The sequence below is a fragment of the Argiope bruennichi genome, chromosome 7 (assembly GCF_947563725.1).
Source record: "Argiope bruennichi chromosome 7, qqArgBrue1.1, whole genome shotgun sequence".
NCBI lineage: Eukaryota > Metazoa > Arthropoda > Arachnida > Araneae > Araneidae > Argiope > Argiope bruennichi.
This window is the reverse complement of record NC_079157.1, coordinates 4,701,482-4,719,022: the sequence shown is the minus strand read 5'-3', so window position 1 is coordinate 4,719,022 and position 17,541 is coordinate 4,701,482. Positions and strand designations below refer to the sequence as shown.

The 17,541-nt window shown below is 27.0% G+C and overlaps 1 protein-coding gene across 1 annotated transcript; it reads left to right on the top strand.

Annotated features, from left to right (window-relative positions):
* The first annotated feature begins 228 nt into the window (after positions 1–228).
* LOC129975720 (SPRY domain-containing protein 3-like) lies at positions 229–16,317 on the top strand. The gene is made up of 7 exons (XM_056088897.1): positions 229–437; positions 2,783–3,177; positions 4,512–4,667; positions 6,620–6,677; positions 6,789–6,848; positions 9,853–10,130; positions 11,749–16,317. Exons 1-7 carry the CDS (start codon positions 383–385, stop codon positions 11,884–11,886), a joined length of 1,140 nt encoding a protein of 379 aa, XP_055944872.1. The 5' UTR covers positions 229–382; the 3' UTR covers positions 11,887–16,317.
* The last annotated feature ends 1,224 nt before the right edge of the window (positions 16,318–17,541 follow it).

The following is a 17,541-nucleotide window of genomic DNA, read 5'->3' as shown; positions in this document are numbered from 1 at the left end:
AAAACATTTAAATCCTTCTTGTGAATCATAACGAAAAGATAAAAATATCTTGGATTTATCAAAAATATATTGCTATTGCAAATTTTACAATAATAAATTATATATGTATCAATTTTTAAAAACTTAAAGAAATGTTTGCAAATTTTAAAGATAATTTGTAAATAAATTTTTCCCCTATTGACATTTTTCCAGGTCAAATATATCGATATAAGGGATTTTCTGAATTGTGATCCTTTTAATTGAACGAAGTAGCCTTGAAGACATTAAATTTTTTTGTTGAAATATTATCATGTTTAAAGAGACAATTTTAAACAATATTGCCTTTTTATCCTCCAGTTACTCGTTGCTATGTGTATTCGTGTTTTTGTATTAGAGTTTTGAAATGCCTGTTATGTATAAACAAGTTCCAATGGCTGAATGTGTAAATTGCGGCTTAGGTGAGTTTGTTTACTAACAGATCAAAACTTTTATCTATTCAGCAAAAATAAAAGAATATTTTTTTTAAGGTTGTATCTAAATCTAAATAAATAAAATTTTATCCTTCTTTCTTTTTTTATCGGCATTATTATGATGTTCCGGCCGATTTTATCAAATAAGTTTTTTAGTTTAGCAATTCATTTCCTTTTTGAATATATAGTAGAATTGCTTTCGATTTGTCATCTAACAACGTATGTACGCATAATTTTAATTAATGATAATACCATTAATTTTTTCTTATAAAGTAAAATGAAACTGTCTAATGTGTTTTGATGTTCACTTCAATTTATTCGTTGTTGGTTTCTGAAAAAAACGGGTTCTTTAAAATCTTTTATGACTCAGTTAATTTTAAATTCATTGTTAAGTAGTTTTTATTAAACACCTTTTCTAAGTTTCAGAATTCTTTTTAAAATGTTTATTTCATCTTTATTTTATGTGTTCATCTGAATAAAAAACGGAAATAATAGTAAGAAATTCCCTATAATATTTTTGTCACTTTGTTGCTTCTTTTATTAAATTTTTTTGTTCATTGTCAGATTTTTGAAAAATTAAAAAGAGAACAGATTTTTACCTTATGGAGAGTGCAAATTCTGGACCAAAATGTTATTATTGTTATATTTATTTATGATCAGATTTTTTTTTTTTTTTTTTTTTCAGTATAACAATACAAACTTCAACTTATTACTGGCATAAAGTTAAAATTTTGTCAAATCAAAATTAGAAAATTTGTTTCAGGTTTGTTTTGTCACATAAATGTTTATATTTTTTTTTATTCAGTTTATTTTGATGACAATGCATTGTATTAAAGAAGTGATTTGAAAACGTTTTCACTTTTATATGAACGGACACGTTAAACATGAATTTTATTGTTTATTTTGAAATATAATTTTACATAACTAATGTATTCAATGAGCTGAATACTATTTGATTGTTACAGTTACTGATTTATATAAATAATTTATTTAAATCATTATTATTATAAATTTTCTAATGGGACCAAGATGAAAATTACTAAATTCTTATAAATTATCCTGAATGATAAAGGTTGACACTAACAGAATAATGACAATGCTCAAGGTTACTGAGGATTGGTTTTTCAACTATCAGAAATGTTCCTTTATATAATTTCTTTGATTAATTATAACTATTCTTACCATATTAAAATCCTTGTCCCCTAATTATTTATTTATTTAAATTATTAAACATTAAAAATAAATTTTATTGCCTATTATTAAAATAAATTTGTATCCTTTGCTCTTACTGTAATCATGTTTAGACAATTTTTTTAATCAAAATTTTAGGAGAAAAAAAATGTAGATTTATATATAGCTACTTTCATTGAAATTTGCAGAATACCTATGTATTAAACTCTTAATGCAATATCAGTTAAGGAACTAAATTAGTTCTGGTTAAATAATTATGTAATATTATTGCATTTAAGGAAAATGTTTCCTCTGTTTTTTTGTTTTTTTTATAAATAATATAATCCATTACATGTTTTGCAGTATATTACCTCTAAAAGGATGTTTCTGTTTTCTTTTCTGTTATACCCTCCATTGAGAAGTTACTGAGTGAAGTAGAGTAACCCTCTTTTTGACAATAGACCATACCTCTTGCATGAGGAGTTAGACTTGGGTTGGTGTTTTAGTCATGGCCACTAGGTCTTCACCTCAGTTTCTACCTATTCTTATACTCAAATATTTTGAGAGGCCTTAAGTAATTCAGTATATATAAATTCATGGAAATTTTAATTAATTAAAAATAAAAGTTAAGAAAGATAGATGTTTGAAATAGGTTATAAAAAATGTAATTTTATAAATATAAATAGAAAATAATACAAAATTAATAGAAATTAGAGAACTGTCTATAAGATTTGTTACCTTCTTTTCTAATGATCTGCGATTTTTTGCTAAGCTTATTGCTGCTATCTATTTGCTTTTCTGATGAATCCAGGTTTGAGACACCTGAGTTAGACACATAGGAATCTATACTTGCAACTTTTTCTGTAGTATGAACACTAATAAGCACTTTTTCTATCAACTTCCAATTGTAATTAACTAACAAAGTTAATACCTATTATTACAAGTGTCAGTTAATCAATTTCTGGCTCATCTGAAAAATGAATGTATATTTCACTTTTTATTTCTGAATTTTTCATTTATATTATATTTTAAAATTGGGAAAAAAAGAGAAAATAAGGGATTGCATCATTTTTAGCTTTAATAAATTAAAGTATTAGTGTATAGTTGCGATTAAATTCACGTTTCTGAAATTTCATTGCACTCATTCTGCTATTTTTATTCAGGCAATGAAGATTTGAGGCAAGGTATTATGCCACCTGGACCTATGTTTGCTGATATGATTCTTCGAGGTATGCAGGACTTGAAATGTGTTGATTTGAACACTCTACCTTCTCAAAATGAAGAGAACAGTAGCACAATGCTGTCACTTAATCAAAGAGATAATGAAGAGCTAGCATCTCCTGTTTTAAATAATTTAACTAATACAACTGAATCACCTGCAAAAGAATCCTCTGATGAGGATTCTGTAAATCATAAAACCATTGAAAAACAGACTAAACAAATTGCTGCAGAAAATACTCAAGTGCCTTCAATGGAAAGTTCTGTATATTTTTTACCAATAAATTATAATAAAAGAAATCCTTGGCGTAGAATAAGTGGCTTTCATACAGCTGGGAATGTAAGTATGGTATTTATGCATATGTTTTCTTGATATTAATTGTTATGAATCCACTGTGAAGTTGTGTCTTATATATGTTTTTTTAATATATTTAAATCAACTTTTCCTAAAATTGCATTAAAGTTTTTATAAGTTGTCACTTAAGAGTATTTGTGTGCAAAAATTGAATTTTCCAATTAAATATTATTTATTTACTTTTAACATTTATAAAATTTCCATTTTGAAAGTATAAAGTCATCTTTGGGAAAAGTTACATTCATGGTAAAAATTCGTACATCAGTTTATTACTTTCTTAGTATATTATTGGAAGTAAATAAAAGATTAAATTAAGAAATCCATGCAATGTTTAATATGGATTAAGACATAACCATTGTTAAAAAGAAGCTTATGCATCAGTAAAAGTCCCAGAAAGAGAATGCTGGTAATGCATTCAGCTTTTTTTTAACTGTCTTTTTTTTTAAGCTTTAATTTTTAAAAAAGTTTTTATACAGTTAATGAAACTAAAGGTTGGATAATTTTTATGTCCATATGCTAAAAGTTGCAATAATTAGATTTTGTTAGGTCTGAGGGAAATTAAATATATTTTTAATTTAAGCATTTTGTATGTGTAATTTCTTGTAATTCAGATAAAAATAAAATTAGGTCTAAATTGTCTAAAGCTGTTAAATTTCTAGAATGTAATTATAAATTGAAAATTAATCATAAAAGTGTACTCAAAGAATAATTAATATTCACTGCATTTTTTTTATAGAAAAATATTTATTGGATACTTTTTTCATAAAATTGTCATAATTTTATTATAATCGAATCAAATCAATATCCTTGAAAATTGTAATTTCTTCATATGTTCTAAATATATTTAAAAATAATAGTTTAATAATTGTATGTTAACTTCATACCAGCAATTAATTGCTGTAGATGTCATATTTAAGGCAAATGACCATTATTCACCTATGATGGTAGTCTATTGACTATGCTCATCAACCAAATGTGGCTAACCATATAATTTGCCTATAGCTTGCATTATTACACAAATATTAATGTTCTATTCTGACCGAACCATTTAGTATATTTTTATCACATTCAGAATTTTTTGGGCAATTTTGATAGCTATCAGATCATAGTATTAAAAATTTAAAAAAAAAAAAAAAAAATCTGTTTAATGTCTTTTGTTTTGGCTTGAGTTCAAGATGTTAGTTTTGGTACCATCTTCTACTTTATATTAGTACAATTTGAAATTGCATTAGTTATCCAGTTGATGACTGTAAAACTTTAAACTAAAATTTTGATTCTATTTAAATTTATATTCCCTTTTAATTACTTACCAATTTCAGGAACTCAGAAGTGCTACTTATCCTGCCCGGTCCAGTGTGAAGAAACTTCGCTTTGCACAAGCTAAAAAGCCCCTCAACTATTTATACTCTTACTTCTCCGTAGAAATTTTGGACTGTGATGATCAAAGCAGTATTACAATTGGAGTCAGTAGAAAAGTAAGAAATTTCTTAAGTCGAGTAATGAAACAAATTCTGATGTGTTTCTTTGTGTTTTCTTTAAAGCAAATTTTCAACATTCATAAATGTGGGTTGCTAATATGGATAAAAATATTCTCATCTTCTATTTTACTACATACATGGCAATAATTATTTTGAGTTCTTTTGGATTTGAACACAACTGTTTCATATTGTTTAGCATTTCATTGAGTATTAAAACAACAGTAATCGAAAAAGTAATCCACATAATGCAGCTTCATATTATGTTTAATATTACTTATACAAGTTTTTTTCTATAAGTAAGCTGCATTTGTTGTTTTTGTTATCATTGAAAATTTTAAGCATTGATAACAGCTGCTCTTTAATTAAAAAAGTATTAGCATATCTTATTTTTAAAATAAAAATTTGTATCATAAATTGTTTTATATTGAATTATTTGATTTGATCTTGCTTTTGCACTTTCAGTTAAGTACACTAATGATTTTATTTAATTACCAAGGAAATTGTATTGATTTTAAAATATTATGAAGTTTAAAAAAACTGTTACTTGTGTTGAATCAGTACTAGTTTTGAAATGCTGAGAATATGCATTATTTCAAATATTATCTGTAGCCACAAATGTGCACCATCGATTTTAATTTTTATTTCCCTGTTTTATTAATTTTATTTGTATAATAAATACTCTGGCAGAAATTGTGCATGACAAATATTAACAATTTAGAGTAAATTAGTTAAATTTAGGAATTGAGAATTAAATTTAGTTACCAAGTTAATTCTGGGATTCCCTATAAAATTTGTAAAAGATGAGTAACTTTTGTAGTTATTTAAAAAGGGATTCCTCCTGGGTATCAAAATATAGGAAAAAGAGATATCAAAGCAGGTGTGATATTCATATGATGGTAAATACTGTAATCTTTAATACTTTTACTATATATATATATATAATATAGGAATTGCTTTTCAGAAAATTAACTGAACCAATTTATTTAATTTTCATTTTATTGGATTTAATGCAGTATTATGACGTGCTTTTAGTATACCATTACCATTTTAATGTTTCATCATTAATGATCGATTTTGATTCATTGGAATGTATTTTATTTCACTCGTAATTTTGTTTTAAATTTTATTCTTTGCCATTTTAATGTTTTGCTGCATTGGTTTGATTTTATTATTGACTTGCCATTTGAGATAGTTCAGATATGAAGACTAGAGTATCTTACAAAGTGTTACCAGATGTAGAATCAGCACTATATAATTACCATAAAATCATTGAAATATCAGTTCTAATAAAATCAGTACTATCAATGTTATTGTGCAGAAGATGTTGATATAAATATTGCATTTTCTTCTGCTTTTTAATAAAGATGGTTTCCTTAATATATTTAAATCATTAGATTAAAAAAAAAATCTAAACTACCCAGTACTGTTTATATGCATCTCTATTTACGATTTTCCCCACATTTTTTACTACCATTGTAGTAGTAGTCAATATGTTTATTTTTAAATGATGTTGTCTGTTTTTCTTCCTTTTTTTGCCTTAACAGAATAATAGCTGTCATTTCAGAATTTTGATATTTCATATCATATTGTTTTTATTATAAATTTTAATAAAAACTATTTATTTGACATTTTGTTTGTAACCATGTTTTGTTTTTGTTTTTTAAACATCTGCTTACTTATTATTTTAAAGGTCATTTTAATTGTTAGTATTATTATTTAATCTGTACCTATTGTATTCAATTTGCTAATTATTTATTTCTGTATTTGTGATGAGTTATATGTATAAAAAATATATTAATAACTTTAAGTGAGTAAATATATATATTATTAATGAGGATGATATTGTGTAATCTCTACTAGAAACAGCATATTCAGTTCATGTGTGATAATAATTTTTTTTAATTATATTAAGTATTCAAATTTTAAGAAAAGAAATTATGAATTTCTAGGATTATCCAAGTAAGATGGCTCCTGGGAAAGCAGCAGGTTCTATTGGATACTTTTCAGGTATTATGAAAATACTTTTTAAACGTCTCTTGTTTCATTCTGTTATTATATATCTGTGCAAAATATTTAATAGTCCTTTTATCAAATATTTGATTTATATTTATTTTTCAGATTCAGGCTCAATATATGTCCGTGATTCTGTTCACTTAGATGGAATTTCATTTTCAAAAGGTATTATTGGTTGATAGATTAAACTACATATCTTTTTTAAACTATCTTTATTAAACTATAGAATCTTTTTTTAAAGTCTTCTACTACTTTATTATATGCCTTTTAAATTATTGAATAAATTTCTTTAAAAATAAGGGGGGGAGGAGAGCTAAATTTGAATCTTAACCTGAAACATGAAAGTGTATTCCTAATTATATGGCAATTATAATGTTTACAGGAAAATATATTTAATATTTCTTCCAATGCTGATATCTGTAAATGAAGTTATCAAGCAGTGATAATTTTGTTATAATTCTTTTGATAATATATTGTATAATATACAGAAATAAAATTGAGATGCGAAAAGTTAAATTTCGAAATTTTAAAATAGTGTACAAGTTTCTTTTGTGTAATAATGTATTAATAACTAAGGCATTGAGGAATCTCTGACATTTCAGTTAATTTTTATGAAATCTTTAATTGCCTTTTTTTTTGCATTTGAGCATGTAAAGCATTTTGTGCAGTTTTTCCTGCCATATATATATATGTTGCATCATGTAATTTGTTTTATATCCATTATATAAGCAATATTATGTTAAAAAAATTTTGCATATGTAATTCATTTACCCACATAATTATTTTGAATTGGTATGTTTCTCTATCTTGAATATGTAATTCATAGAAACCTGGGAAAGTATGTATAAACTACATATTTTATTTAAAATTTAATTAATTTCAAAAGGATTTTGAAGGGAAAGAATATATTGATACAAATTCAAAGAACCTTGTTCTTTTAAAAACAATAAATTGAATATTAACCTTTGATTATTTTTATTTCTCTAAAAGTTACTTTATATTGAATAGTAACAATTTTTTTTTTATTTAGGTAGCCCACTTATTTTTTTATGTTCTACTTTGCCCTTTATTTAATCCTTTGAAGCATACAAACATAAATTTTCTGAATTTTTTTTTAATTATGTTTTTAGTTTACATGCTTAGGGTCTATTAAAAAAAATTATAGTGGACTGCACCACGAGGGGGGGGGGGAGGTTCACTGGAGTACCACTGCACACCTACAACATATTCATATGAATATTTAATACTTTTTAATTTGTTTTGTAACATAAATTCATTATTTATTTAAATACTAAAACATACAATATTATCGATGGAAACTACTTATATAGTTTTACAATATGAAAAAAATTATAAATGAAAAATAAACAATTTTTATAACAAATAATTGTTAAATGAAGCTAGCAATGGCAAGTTTTTTTACTTGACATTAAGACTTTAAATACAATCAAAACTATATTCAAGTTATGAAGAAACATACTATTTAAATTAACCATTTAAAAATTAAGAAAATCATACTATATTAGAGAATATATTTAACATCCTCAGAATAAGGCTGCTTATTAATACAAGACGCCTATATAACGGCACCCTAACAAGACGCCACCCTATTTGTATAAACCTTACTCAAGTGTAAATAAATTGTTCACTCACAAAACACATCGCAAAAACCTCCATAAATTATCAACCACTTGACTAACAGAATCAGAAGAAGGAAAACGTCTGTTTCGCTAATGCATTTCAAGTGGTAGAGAAACTCATGCTGTAGGTGTGTGGTGGTATGTCTGAAACCACCAAAAAAAAGATGACAAGTATAAAGAACTTTCCTTTCACACTTTTATTTGGAAAAAGTAGACAGCTTTCATACAACAAATTCATTGGCTCATTTTGAATTTGTTTATTTTTTGCGTTCTGAAAAAAAAAAGTTGAAAATATTGAGAAAAATCATTAAAAAAGGTGTTTGTTTTTTGGGTTTTTTTTCCGTATGTTAGAGGGATATTAACTAATGTGAATTATTAAAGTTAGAATATTACTTTAGAGCCTTTGGTTTCAAACAGTAACCATCTCACATTTAGAAATAATTTTTAGGAAGTGGTGGTTTTGCCACTATGTGTCAAAGGGTTAATCAATTTTATTTTCTTTTTCAGCACCTTTAAATTCTCAAAAACATGAAATATTCAGGAATCAATTACACTTTTTAATTTGTACTAAATATGGGGTACTTAAAACACTCGATTTTAGCTCATAGGTATGTCTCAAAACAAAATAGATATCTAATTTTGCTATCAGTCTTGTAATTTTATTTTCCATAATTAATCCTGTTGTTGCAAATATGCCTAATTTTTGTATGACCATTTTCATTTCATTTCTTTAATGATTACCTGAGAAATGAAGATACAGTGTAATCACAAATTTTGAATAGGACTGGATGCATAACATGAATTTGATTAGCATATTTGCCTATTTAGTATTTGTTTTGAAATTTAAAAAATATTTTTGGATGCCAAATATATTTATTTGTCAAAACAATTTTTCTTTTGCTATACTATGTCATTAAATAACTTTTCCATTAAGCTTTTTTTTAAATTCTTAAGGTAACTTCTTAATCTATAGATGCATAAGGGATAGATTCTTAGGATTTCGGAAAGATGCATCTGCTAGATTTTCTTTCTTTCTTTTTACCCTTGCAATTATTGTTAATAGTATTCACTATTTCTGTCTTTAAAATATCTGTATTTGTTATATTTCATCATATTTATCATTTACTATTTTGTCCATATCTTTATTTTTCTCATTGCATTTGTCAATTGTAAGATCTTTAAAAGATTCTTGGTATATTTTTAAAACTATAGTCCATGTTTCAACATTGAACAGCATATATCTCAAAGGAAGCGTGTAATGTTGAAAGTTTTCTTTGTTGTCAGCATGGACAATTCTCAAATATACAAGTTTAAATATTTTCTCAAGACAACAAATTGTATTTAGACAAAATAAGTTCAGGATAAATATCAGCTATCAATGTAGCCAAATAATGAATAGGAAAACCTATTCCAGTTTATGTATAAATATTTTATATATATGTTTCCAATCTGTTTGATGTGATGAATCTAGAAAATGTATTTTTTGGTTGATTCTTTTATTTTATTTATTTATTGTAATTTTTTAATAGGTGATACCATAGGTTGTGGCATAATTTATCCACCCCATTATAAACGCTATGCAGATTTATCAACAGATGACAATAGTGATGGCATGACTGATGTGGTTTTAACTTCACTTTTAAATAAGAAGTGTATGGACTTTGTAATCAATGTTTTGAATCTCAATGTACAAAAGGATGAATCTTCAGCCTATGATGACAGTGCATGTTCTGATGACTTCAAAACAGGGAGTGAGGAATCGGATTATTATAATGAAAATTTTGTAGAAAGTCGAACACAAGTAGAGGTGAGTCAAGCTTGTATTTTTAAATTCTTAAATATTTAAAGTTCTAATTTGCCAAGATGTCTGACAATTAGGGTTTGACTTTTAAAGATGTTCATATTAATAGCAATGTGCATATTAAATTTATCAGTACCGATTGTTCTCTCATTTATGTGGTGCAAAAATTTGGAGAAAGAGGTGCCAACTCAGATATCATTCCTTATCATTTGATTGTAGTTCAAAATTATGAAGTCAGCCTCAAAAATAGCCATAGTGTTCCTTCAAAATGAGGTGTTAATATAACTATAACTTGCATACATGTGTTTGAAAGAAGGTGAATTTTCCATTGCATGACATCTTTTAATTATTCTTACCAGCAGTTAAGTAGAAATTTCACCTTACAAATTATTTTTAAGGTATGTTATCTATTAATGATTATTAGTCTGGCTGATGTACTTTTCTTGAAAGGCCAAATAATAGGAGAAAGAGATTATGAGAAACACACCCATGTGATTTATTAACAAGGAAAGGAAATGTCCTTTATTTGGAAAGTGACATCAAAAAAATTACTAGATCAGTGATTTAAATGAAATTTTTATTTGTAAATGGCAGGAAAAAATAAAACTATGATAGTATCAAAACAGATTGTTTGTTAAAAGATTTTAAAATTTTTTCAACTATAATGTATTTATCTTTTTTTTTAATTGCTGTAATTAAGATGTGATGAATAATTAATTTTCTGTAATATTATGAATTTGTTTTCCATAAATAAAGTATATTTTTAAAGGATGTTAATGATACTAGATGTGCATTACATAATAGGTAATGGGAATTTTACAAACCAAAGTTGTGTTCCCTTTTCACTTGTGATTTCTTTTTTCTTTACAGTGGTATTTATGAATTAATATTCATGTATGTCAGTGAAATATTTTTTTTTTTTTTTGTATACTGAATTAGATATATATATTATAAAAAGAACTGAAATAGCTACAAAATTTCGATTCTTCGATATATAAATTACAACAGATCAAATCAGAAAGTGTATTTTAATAGTAGTTTTCTTATTTCTGTTTGTCTATGTGTGTAGTTGATTTTCTGGGCTTCCTTTTTGTAAATCCAGACATAATTCAATTTCACTTCATAAAGCATCTCGTGAGAACATCTTTTCACATTAAGTAAAGGCTATCAGTCTGTTTATGAAGTACTTCATAAATATCCCTTTCTCTTCTTGGATGTTAATACTTGAAGCATATCTGAAGTGATTGAAAAAAATGATGTAAAAATTTGAAAACTGCAATTTTTTGCATTATAATAATTCTTAAGTGCATCATGCTTTGTGAAAAGTCTTAACTAATCTGTCAAAATAATAGTAAGCTTTTATATGAGTGCAATTTAGTAATGTTTATGAGAGGAATTGATTTTAAAAGATTGACGAGTTGCAGATTACACAGCTGATCCTGTAAAGCAGGTGTGCATTATATCTTCATAAACCAAATTAAGCTTTTTTTAAAAAAAAATAGAATACTTCAATAAGGCAAAAGAAAAGAAAATTGTTAGTATTTTCCATTTTTGCTTCACTTGCAATTTAGTTCAATCTTGTTAATTTATTTAAATATCTATTTCCTTTTTTTTTTTTTTTTAGATATATTTCACTTACAACCTGCAGGTGATTGGAAAAGTGTTATCTCATATTCCTATTGGTGGTTTTTATCCAACTGTGCACGTCTTCTCTTCTAGTGCAATACTCATGAATGTTGACTTGAATCCGCCTTCTTCTTAGCATACTCTGATTTGCTCCATCCTGTTCATTGTACATAATAAATGCCGATTTCTGTGGAAGGGATGTTTTGACTATGTAATAGGGTAGTGTTTTAAGCTTTGATTGAGTTAAATGTATATTTTCTCTTGTGTTTAACTTATTGTTTTTTATTGTATTATTATGTTAAGGAATGCTTTTTTTTTTTTTTTTTTTTTTTTTCTTCTGTTAAGCTCTGCCAGTTCCTAAACTATGGTAATGATGCAGTTTGTTATTGAAAACATTTAAACTGATAATCTTTAATATTTAGGAAGAGTAAAGCTTTGTGGTTGGGAGTGTAATCAGATAATGTTTTTTTGTGCATATTTATTTGTGTGTAAATTTTGTTGCATATGAATGAGTCCTGAAGCTTGTTGATTAGTTAAAACAGATTACATCGTGAGTTTTTATAACTCGCTTCTAACCTGCCAGATAAAAAAAAATGTGATGCTGAAACTAGAAATTTGTACATAATAAAATAAAGCTGTTTTTATTTCATCTTGTTATTCAAACATGAAGAAAGTTATCTTTTCTGACTTTCAAATATTACAGCATAGAATTTCAAAGGTAGTATCATACATCAGTATTGAAAAATTTCTGAAAATAGGCTATTGCTTTAATAATGTAATTAATTTCTTTTGATTAATGCTATAATTTTTTTTAAGTCTAGTCTTTATAATCTGTTATGAACTTATAATCCAATTATATTTTAGAGCTTTTTTTTTATTTAAAGAAAGGATATGAAGAATTAACTCCAAACAAACCTTGTTTTTTCACCTTTTTATTATATAAACAACAATGAAACCTTAGAGCTTAAATTTGATAAATAAAACTATCAGCAATAATATGTCTTACTTTTGTACCATACTGCAGTAACAACTTTGCAGTAATTCTACTGATAAATTCTATAAATAAAGCATATTTAGAATCGATGTTGAAATGATGCAGAAATTGAATGGAGAGAGTTCTTTTCCCTGCTTCCCCAAGAACTTTTTTACAAAAATTGCATATTATTGTGTTAAATTAATGCTGTGAGCTTTAAATGTTTGTATTGAAATTTTAGCAAGGTTTACAAGGCTACACATCTATTCTGTTTTAAATTGCAAATCTAGTTTTCGTGGAAACATGTTACTTTGAATATATTATATATTTTATTTGACTTAAATTTTTGGAATTCTAGTTTTTAATTTTCATTATTTTTACTATGAACAGTTTGTGATTAAAATGCTTATGAGGTATTTCTTTTCTTTTCTTTTAATTAAATTTTTTAAAAATTCTCTATTAAATTCAGTTCTATTCCAGAATTAACAATTGCTTTGTATTATAATTATTTGTGTGGGAAAATGCTGCTAATTACAACAAATTATCATCTTTGTTTTCTGCAAAAAAAAATCATAAAAAATTGTTTATTTTTCAAAAATAATTTACATTTTTTGATATTCTGAATGAAAAATTCAGTATGAGACAATTACTTTATATTAATTACCATTCTTACAAATGCTTTTATATTGAAAAATCTGTGTGTATGTATATAATATATATATATATATATATATATATATATATATATATATATATATATATATATATTCCCTCTTCTGAATTCAGTATCATGGCTACAAAGTATTTAGGTTGATATTTGTAAAGAATTTATACAAAAACAGAATTGTGTTGCTAATGCTACAGAGTTGGATTTTTATATAATAATCAGCAATTTTTTCTTCTTGAATTGACATAAAGCACAGCAAAGTGTAATATCTCATTTATATTTCCTAATTCTATGCATCAACTGCATGGAAATTCAAGTAACTGCTACTATGTTGTTTTAGCTGGAAGTGAAATATATTTACAGTTAACATTGAGTCTGAAAACATGCACTGTAGATTCTCATCTATCTGCCCTCAAGTTGTGGCCAAACCATAGTTATATAAATGCTTTTTCTGCACCACCTCAATTATTTAAAACATCCATTTAATTTTAAATATTTATTTTCTAAGCTTTTAGTACAAGTTAATATAATAAACACTATTATAGAAAACCTAAAATCTTGAGTTTTTCACAGAATGAATAGAAATGCTTTTTAAAATTTTCAAGACATTCAAAAGGTAACTGAATTCTTACAAAAGTTTTTTATTTTTGTCTTAATATGCGATTGATTTCATTAATGGTGAAACATATTGCCATCCTATAAATAACTGATGAAGTGGGGAAATATATTGTTTCCTTGTTATAAACTGATGCTTGTGTCATGTAGAGTAATTGTTTCAGTCGGTTGCAGTGCCTTTTTGGAATAATATAATACATTTTTATTATGATTTTTTTAATTAGGCTAGATAGTTAATAGTCTACTGTGCATTCATTGTTGTTGGGTATTGAATTGTCCATATATTAGATGTTACATTAATTTATCGACACATTTGTATTATTTTTTAATGATTTCAAAATGCATATTTTTGTAAACACTTTTTATTGTAGCCTGCTATGTATGTATGCAATCGTCTCGGACACTTTTACAACAACGCAATTTTTTTTCAAGTACTTGTTTGCAAGTTTATTGCGCTTACTATGAAATTTTTTGCACAATATAAATTAAATTAATAAAAATAATTCTCAAATTTGTGGTATTTAATAATGAGCTGTAAATGCTACTTCATGTTCACATGCCATGCTTATTTTATACATATGTATCTAGTTTATTTTTTTCTAGTTATGTATGTGACATCTTTTAATTTTTTTCATTGTTTTTGAAGCTAAGATTGTATTTTTATTTGATTGACAATATTGAAAAGAAATCTTTTCACTCACTTTATGAGATTTTTTAAAGTTATCAGCAATACATTAAGTAATTTCATTAAATATCCCATGTGAAAATTTGCCATCTCATAAAGTAAAGTAGCTTAAAAAGATTTCTGGTACTCATTGTACAGAAGTTCAGTACTTTGTACACTTAAAAAACAGGAAGTTATCAGTTTTCTTTATCTGTTAATTTGAATGTATTAAAAGCCAAAGTGTAATAATTCCTAAATAGGAAAAAAAATGGTCCAAATTTTTAAACTTTATTTCTCTTGTAAATGAAAGTTAGTAAAATGTTCCATTTGCTAGAATGCAAGTTTTTATTGCCAACAACAAGTTAATTGAAATAAAATTTGGTATTTATTATTGTGTGGTCTGTTCTGTTATATTTGTTCTGATCTCTCTTTACTTATTATCATGTATCTTGCTGAATTGAAAATTCAAAAAATTGTTTATATATCTAATATATAAAAATCTCGTGTCGCAATGTCTGTGTTCGTACTCCTCCGAAACGGCTCGACCGATTTTCATGAAATTTTTTATGTGCATTTGGTAGGTATGTCGTAAAGTATATTTCATAACGCTAGCTAATTAGGGTGTTCCTATCCACGTTCACCGTACGCTGAGGAGATCAACGCTTGCTTGAAATCATCGCCACTGTGACGTAATGTTGAAACAGTCCAGCTAAAAATAAACAGGCGCGTCCAAATGCTACAAAATCCGTCTGCTGACACATTCTCGGACCAATTGTTAGATATCGGCGATGGAAAAGTTGCTGTCTAATAAAAAACTGCATGCATAAAATTGTCCACTAATTTCTGCACTATCGTTGATTCGCAAAATGTTCTCATTGACCGCATATTTCCCGATGTACGCACACAATGCATAAATCATGCGTGGCTGGCAGAAAGAGCCATTTTGGCAGCAAAAAATGTGGACGTCGATGATTTACACTTCAAGATACAGCAGTCGTTGCCAAGCGACTTGGTATCATACAAATTGATCGATACAGTTTGCGATGCTAACGAAGCTGTAAATTATCCAACAGTTTTTGAACTCGCTGGATTTGCCAGGCATGCCACCATACCTTCTACGACTGAAAGTTGGATCTCCGGTTATTTTACTTCGGAATTTGAACCCACCATGACACGCGATTGATCATTAAAAAAGCGATGGAAAACGTTATCGAAGCCACCATTTTGAATGGTAAATTCCGAGCACAAAATGTTTTGCTGCCACGAATTCCAATGATTCTCACAGACGTGGCACTCGAATTCAAATGCGTTCAATTTCCTATTAGATTCGCATTCGCAGTGACAATCAACAAGTCGCAAGACCAAACAATGTCTGTTTGCGGCTTAGATTTGGGCACACCATGTTTTTCACACGTGGCATGTTCTCGCGTGGGCAACTATCGAGCTTATTTGTGTTGGCTAAAGACGGACTGAGAAAAAATATCGTGCACTCAATTGCTCTTCGAAATGAATATTGATTTTCTTTATTTCATTTGTATACTTTAGGACAAAAATATATTACTTTTTTCACTTTACGTTTAACTTTTAAGAGTTCAAACAGTGTATATGTTCGTTATGTTAATGAAATACATTGTATTGAAAAAATGAATGGTTGGTGTTTTTTTTTTTGTTGTTGTTGTTGTTTGTTTGTTTTTATCGGCGATCATCATCTACGGCACTTCATTCCTCTTTCTGTCATAGATCCCAACCCCACACACTCACAATGCATTCGTTAACAACCAAAATATTCAATAGAAATAATTTATAAGGCTGAACAACGTTTGCCGGGTCAGCTAGAATATACAGTGGCTTCCAAAATTGAATATACACTATACTATTTCTTCTTTAATTTTATTCTTTTTTATCTTAACATTCCTATTCATAGCTAATATTTATAAAAGCGACAAAATATACATTAACAAAAATATTAGGCAAAAAAACAAAACGGAGGAATTAATGATATTTTTATTGCAGTAATTTTTATGTCAAAGTTACAAATTCCAAAATCACAAAATTGAGTATACGCCTTATAAAATATGAGACTTGACTACCACTATTTATTTTCAAATGAATAATTAAAATAGTTTTGTTACATTAATTGGCAATCATTGATTTCCAAGCGAAAAACAAACGTTTTGATTATCATAATGAGCTGCAGAAATGTTGAAATTCGGAAACTTGTTATTCGATTGTCTGAAGATGGTAAATCTCTAATTGCAAGGAAAATTCAACGCTGTCACGGATGCGTCCAAAAAATTATCCAAAAGTATAAAATGTATGGACAAATTGCTAATAAACCTGGAAGAGGAAGGAAAGAAATCATCGGTGCCACGACCAAGAGAAGAGTTATTCGAGAGGTAGCAAACAATCCTAAGGTGAGTGCTACAAAAATTGCTACATTCTACTTCAAGAGCAATTGGAAAGTGTGTTTCTGCAGAAACAATTCGAAAAGTAATCCGAAAAGCAAATTATAATGGTCGCGTAGCCAGAACAAAACCATGCATTTCCAAAGAAAATCGAGAGAAAGGAATTTCATTTGCTAAAAGTCATATTTCAAAGTCTCTTGACTTCTGGAATCGAGTAATATTCAGTGACGAAAGTAAGTTCAATGTTTTTGGTAGTGATGGTCGATGTTATGTTTGGAGAAAGTCCAATTCTGAACTTCTTCCTAAAAACACCAATCCTTCTATCAAGCATGGAGGTGGTTCATTTCTTGTATGGGGCTGTATGTCAGCAAAAGGAGTGGGAAATTTAGTTTTTATGGATGGAATCATGGGCAAAATTATATATTTTGATATATTGAAGAACCATTTAAAACAAAGTGACCAGAATT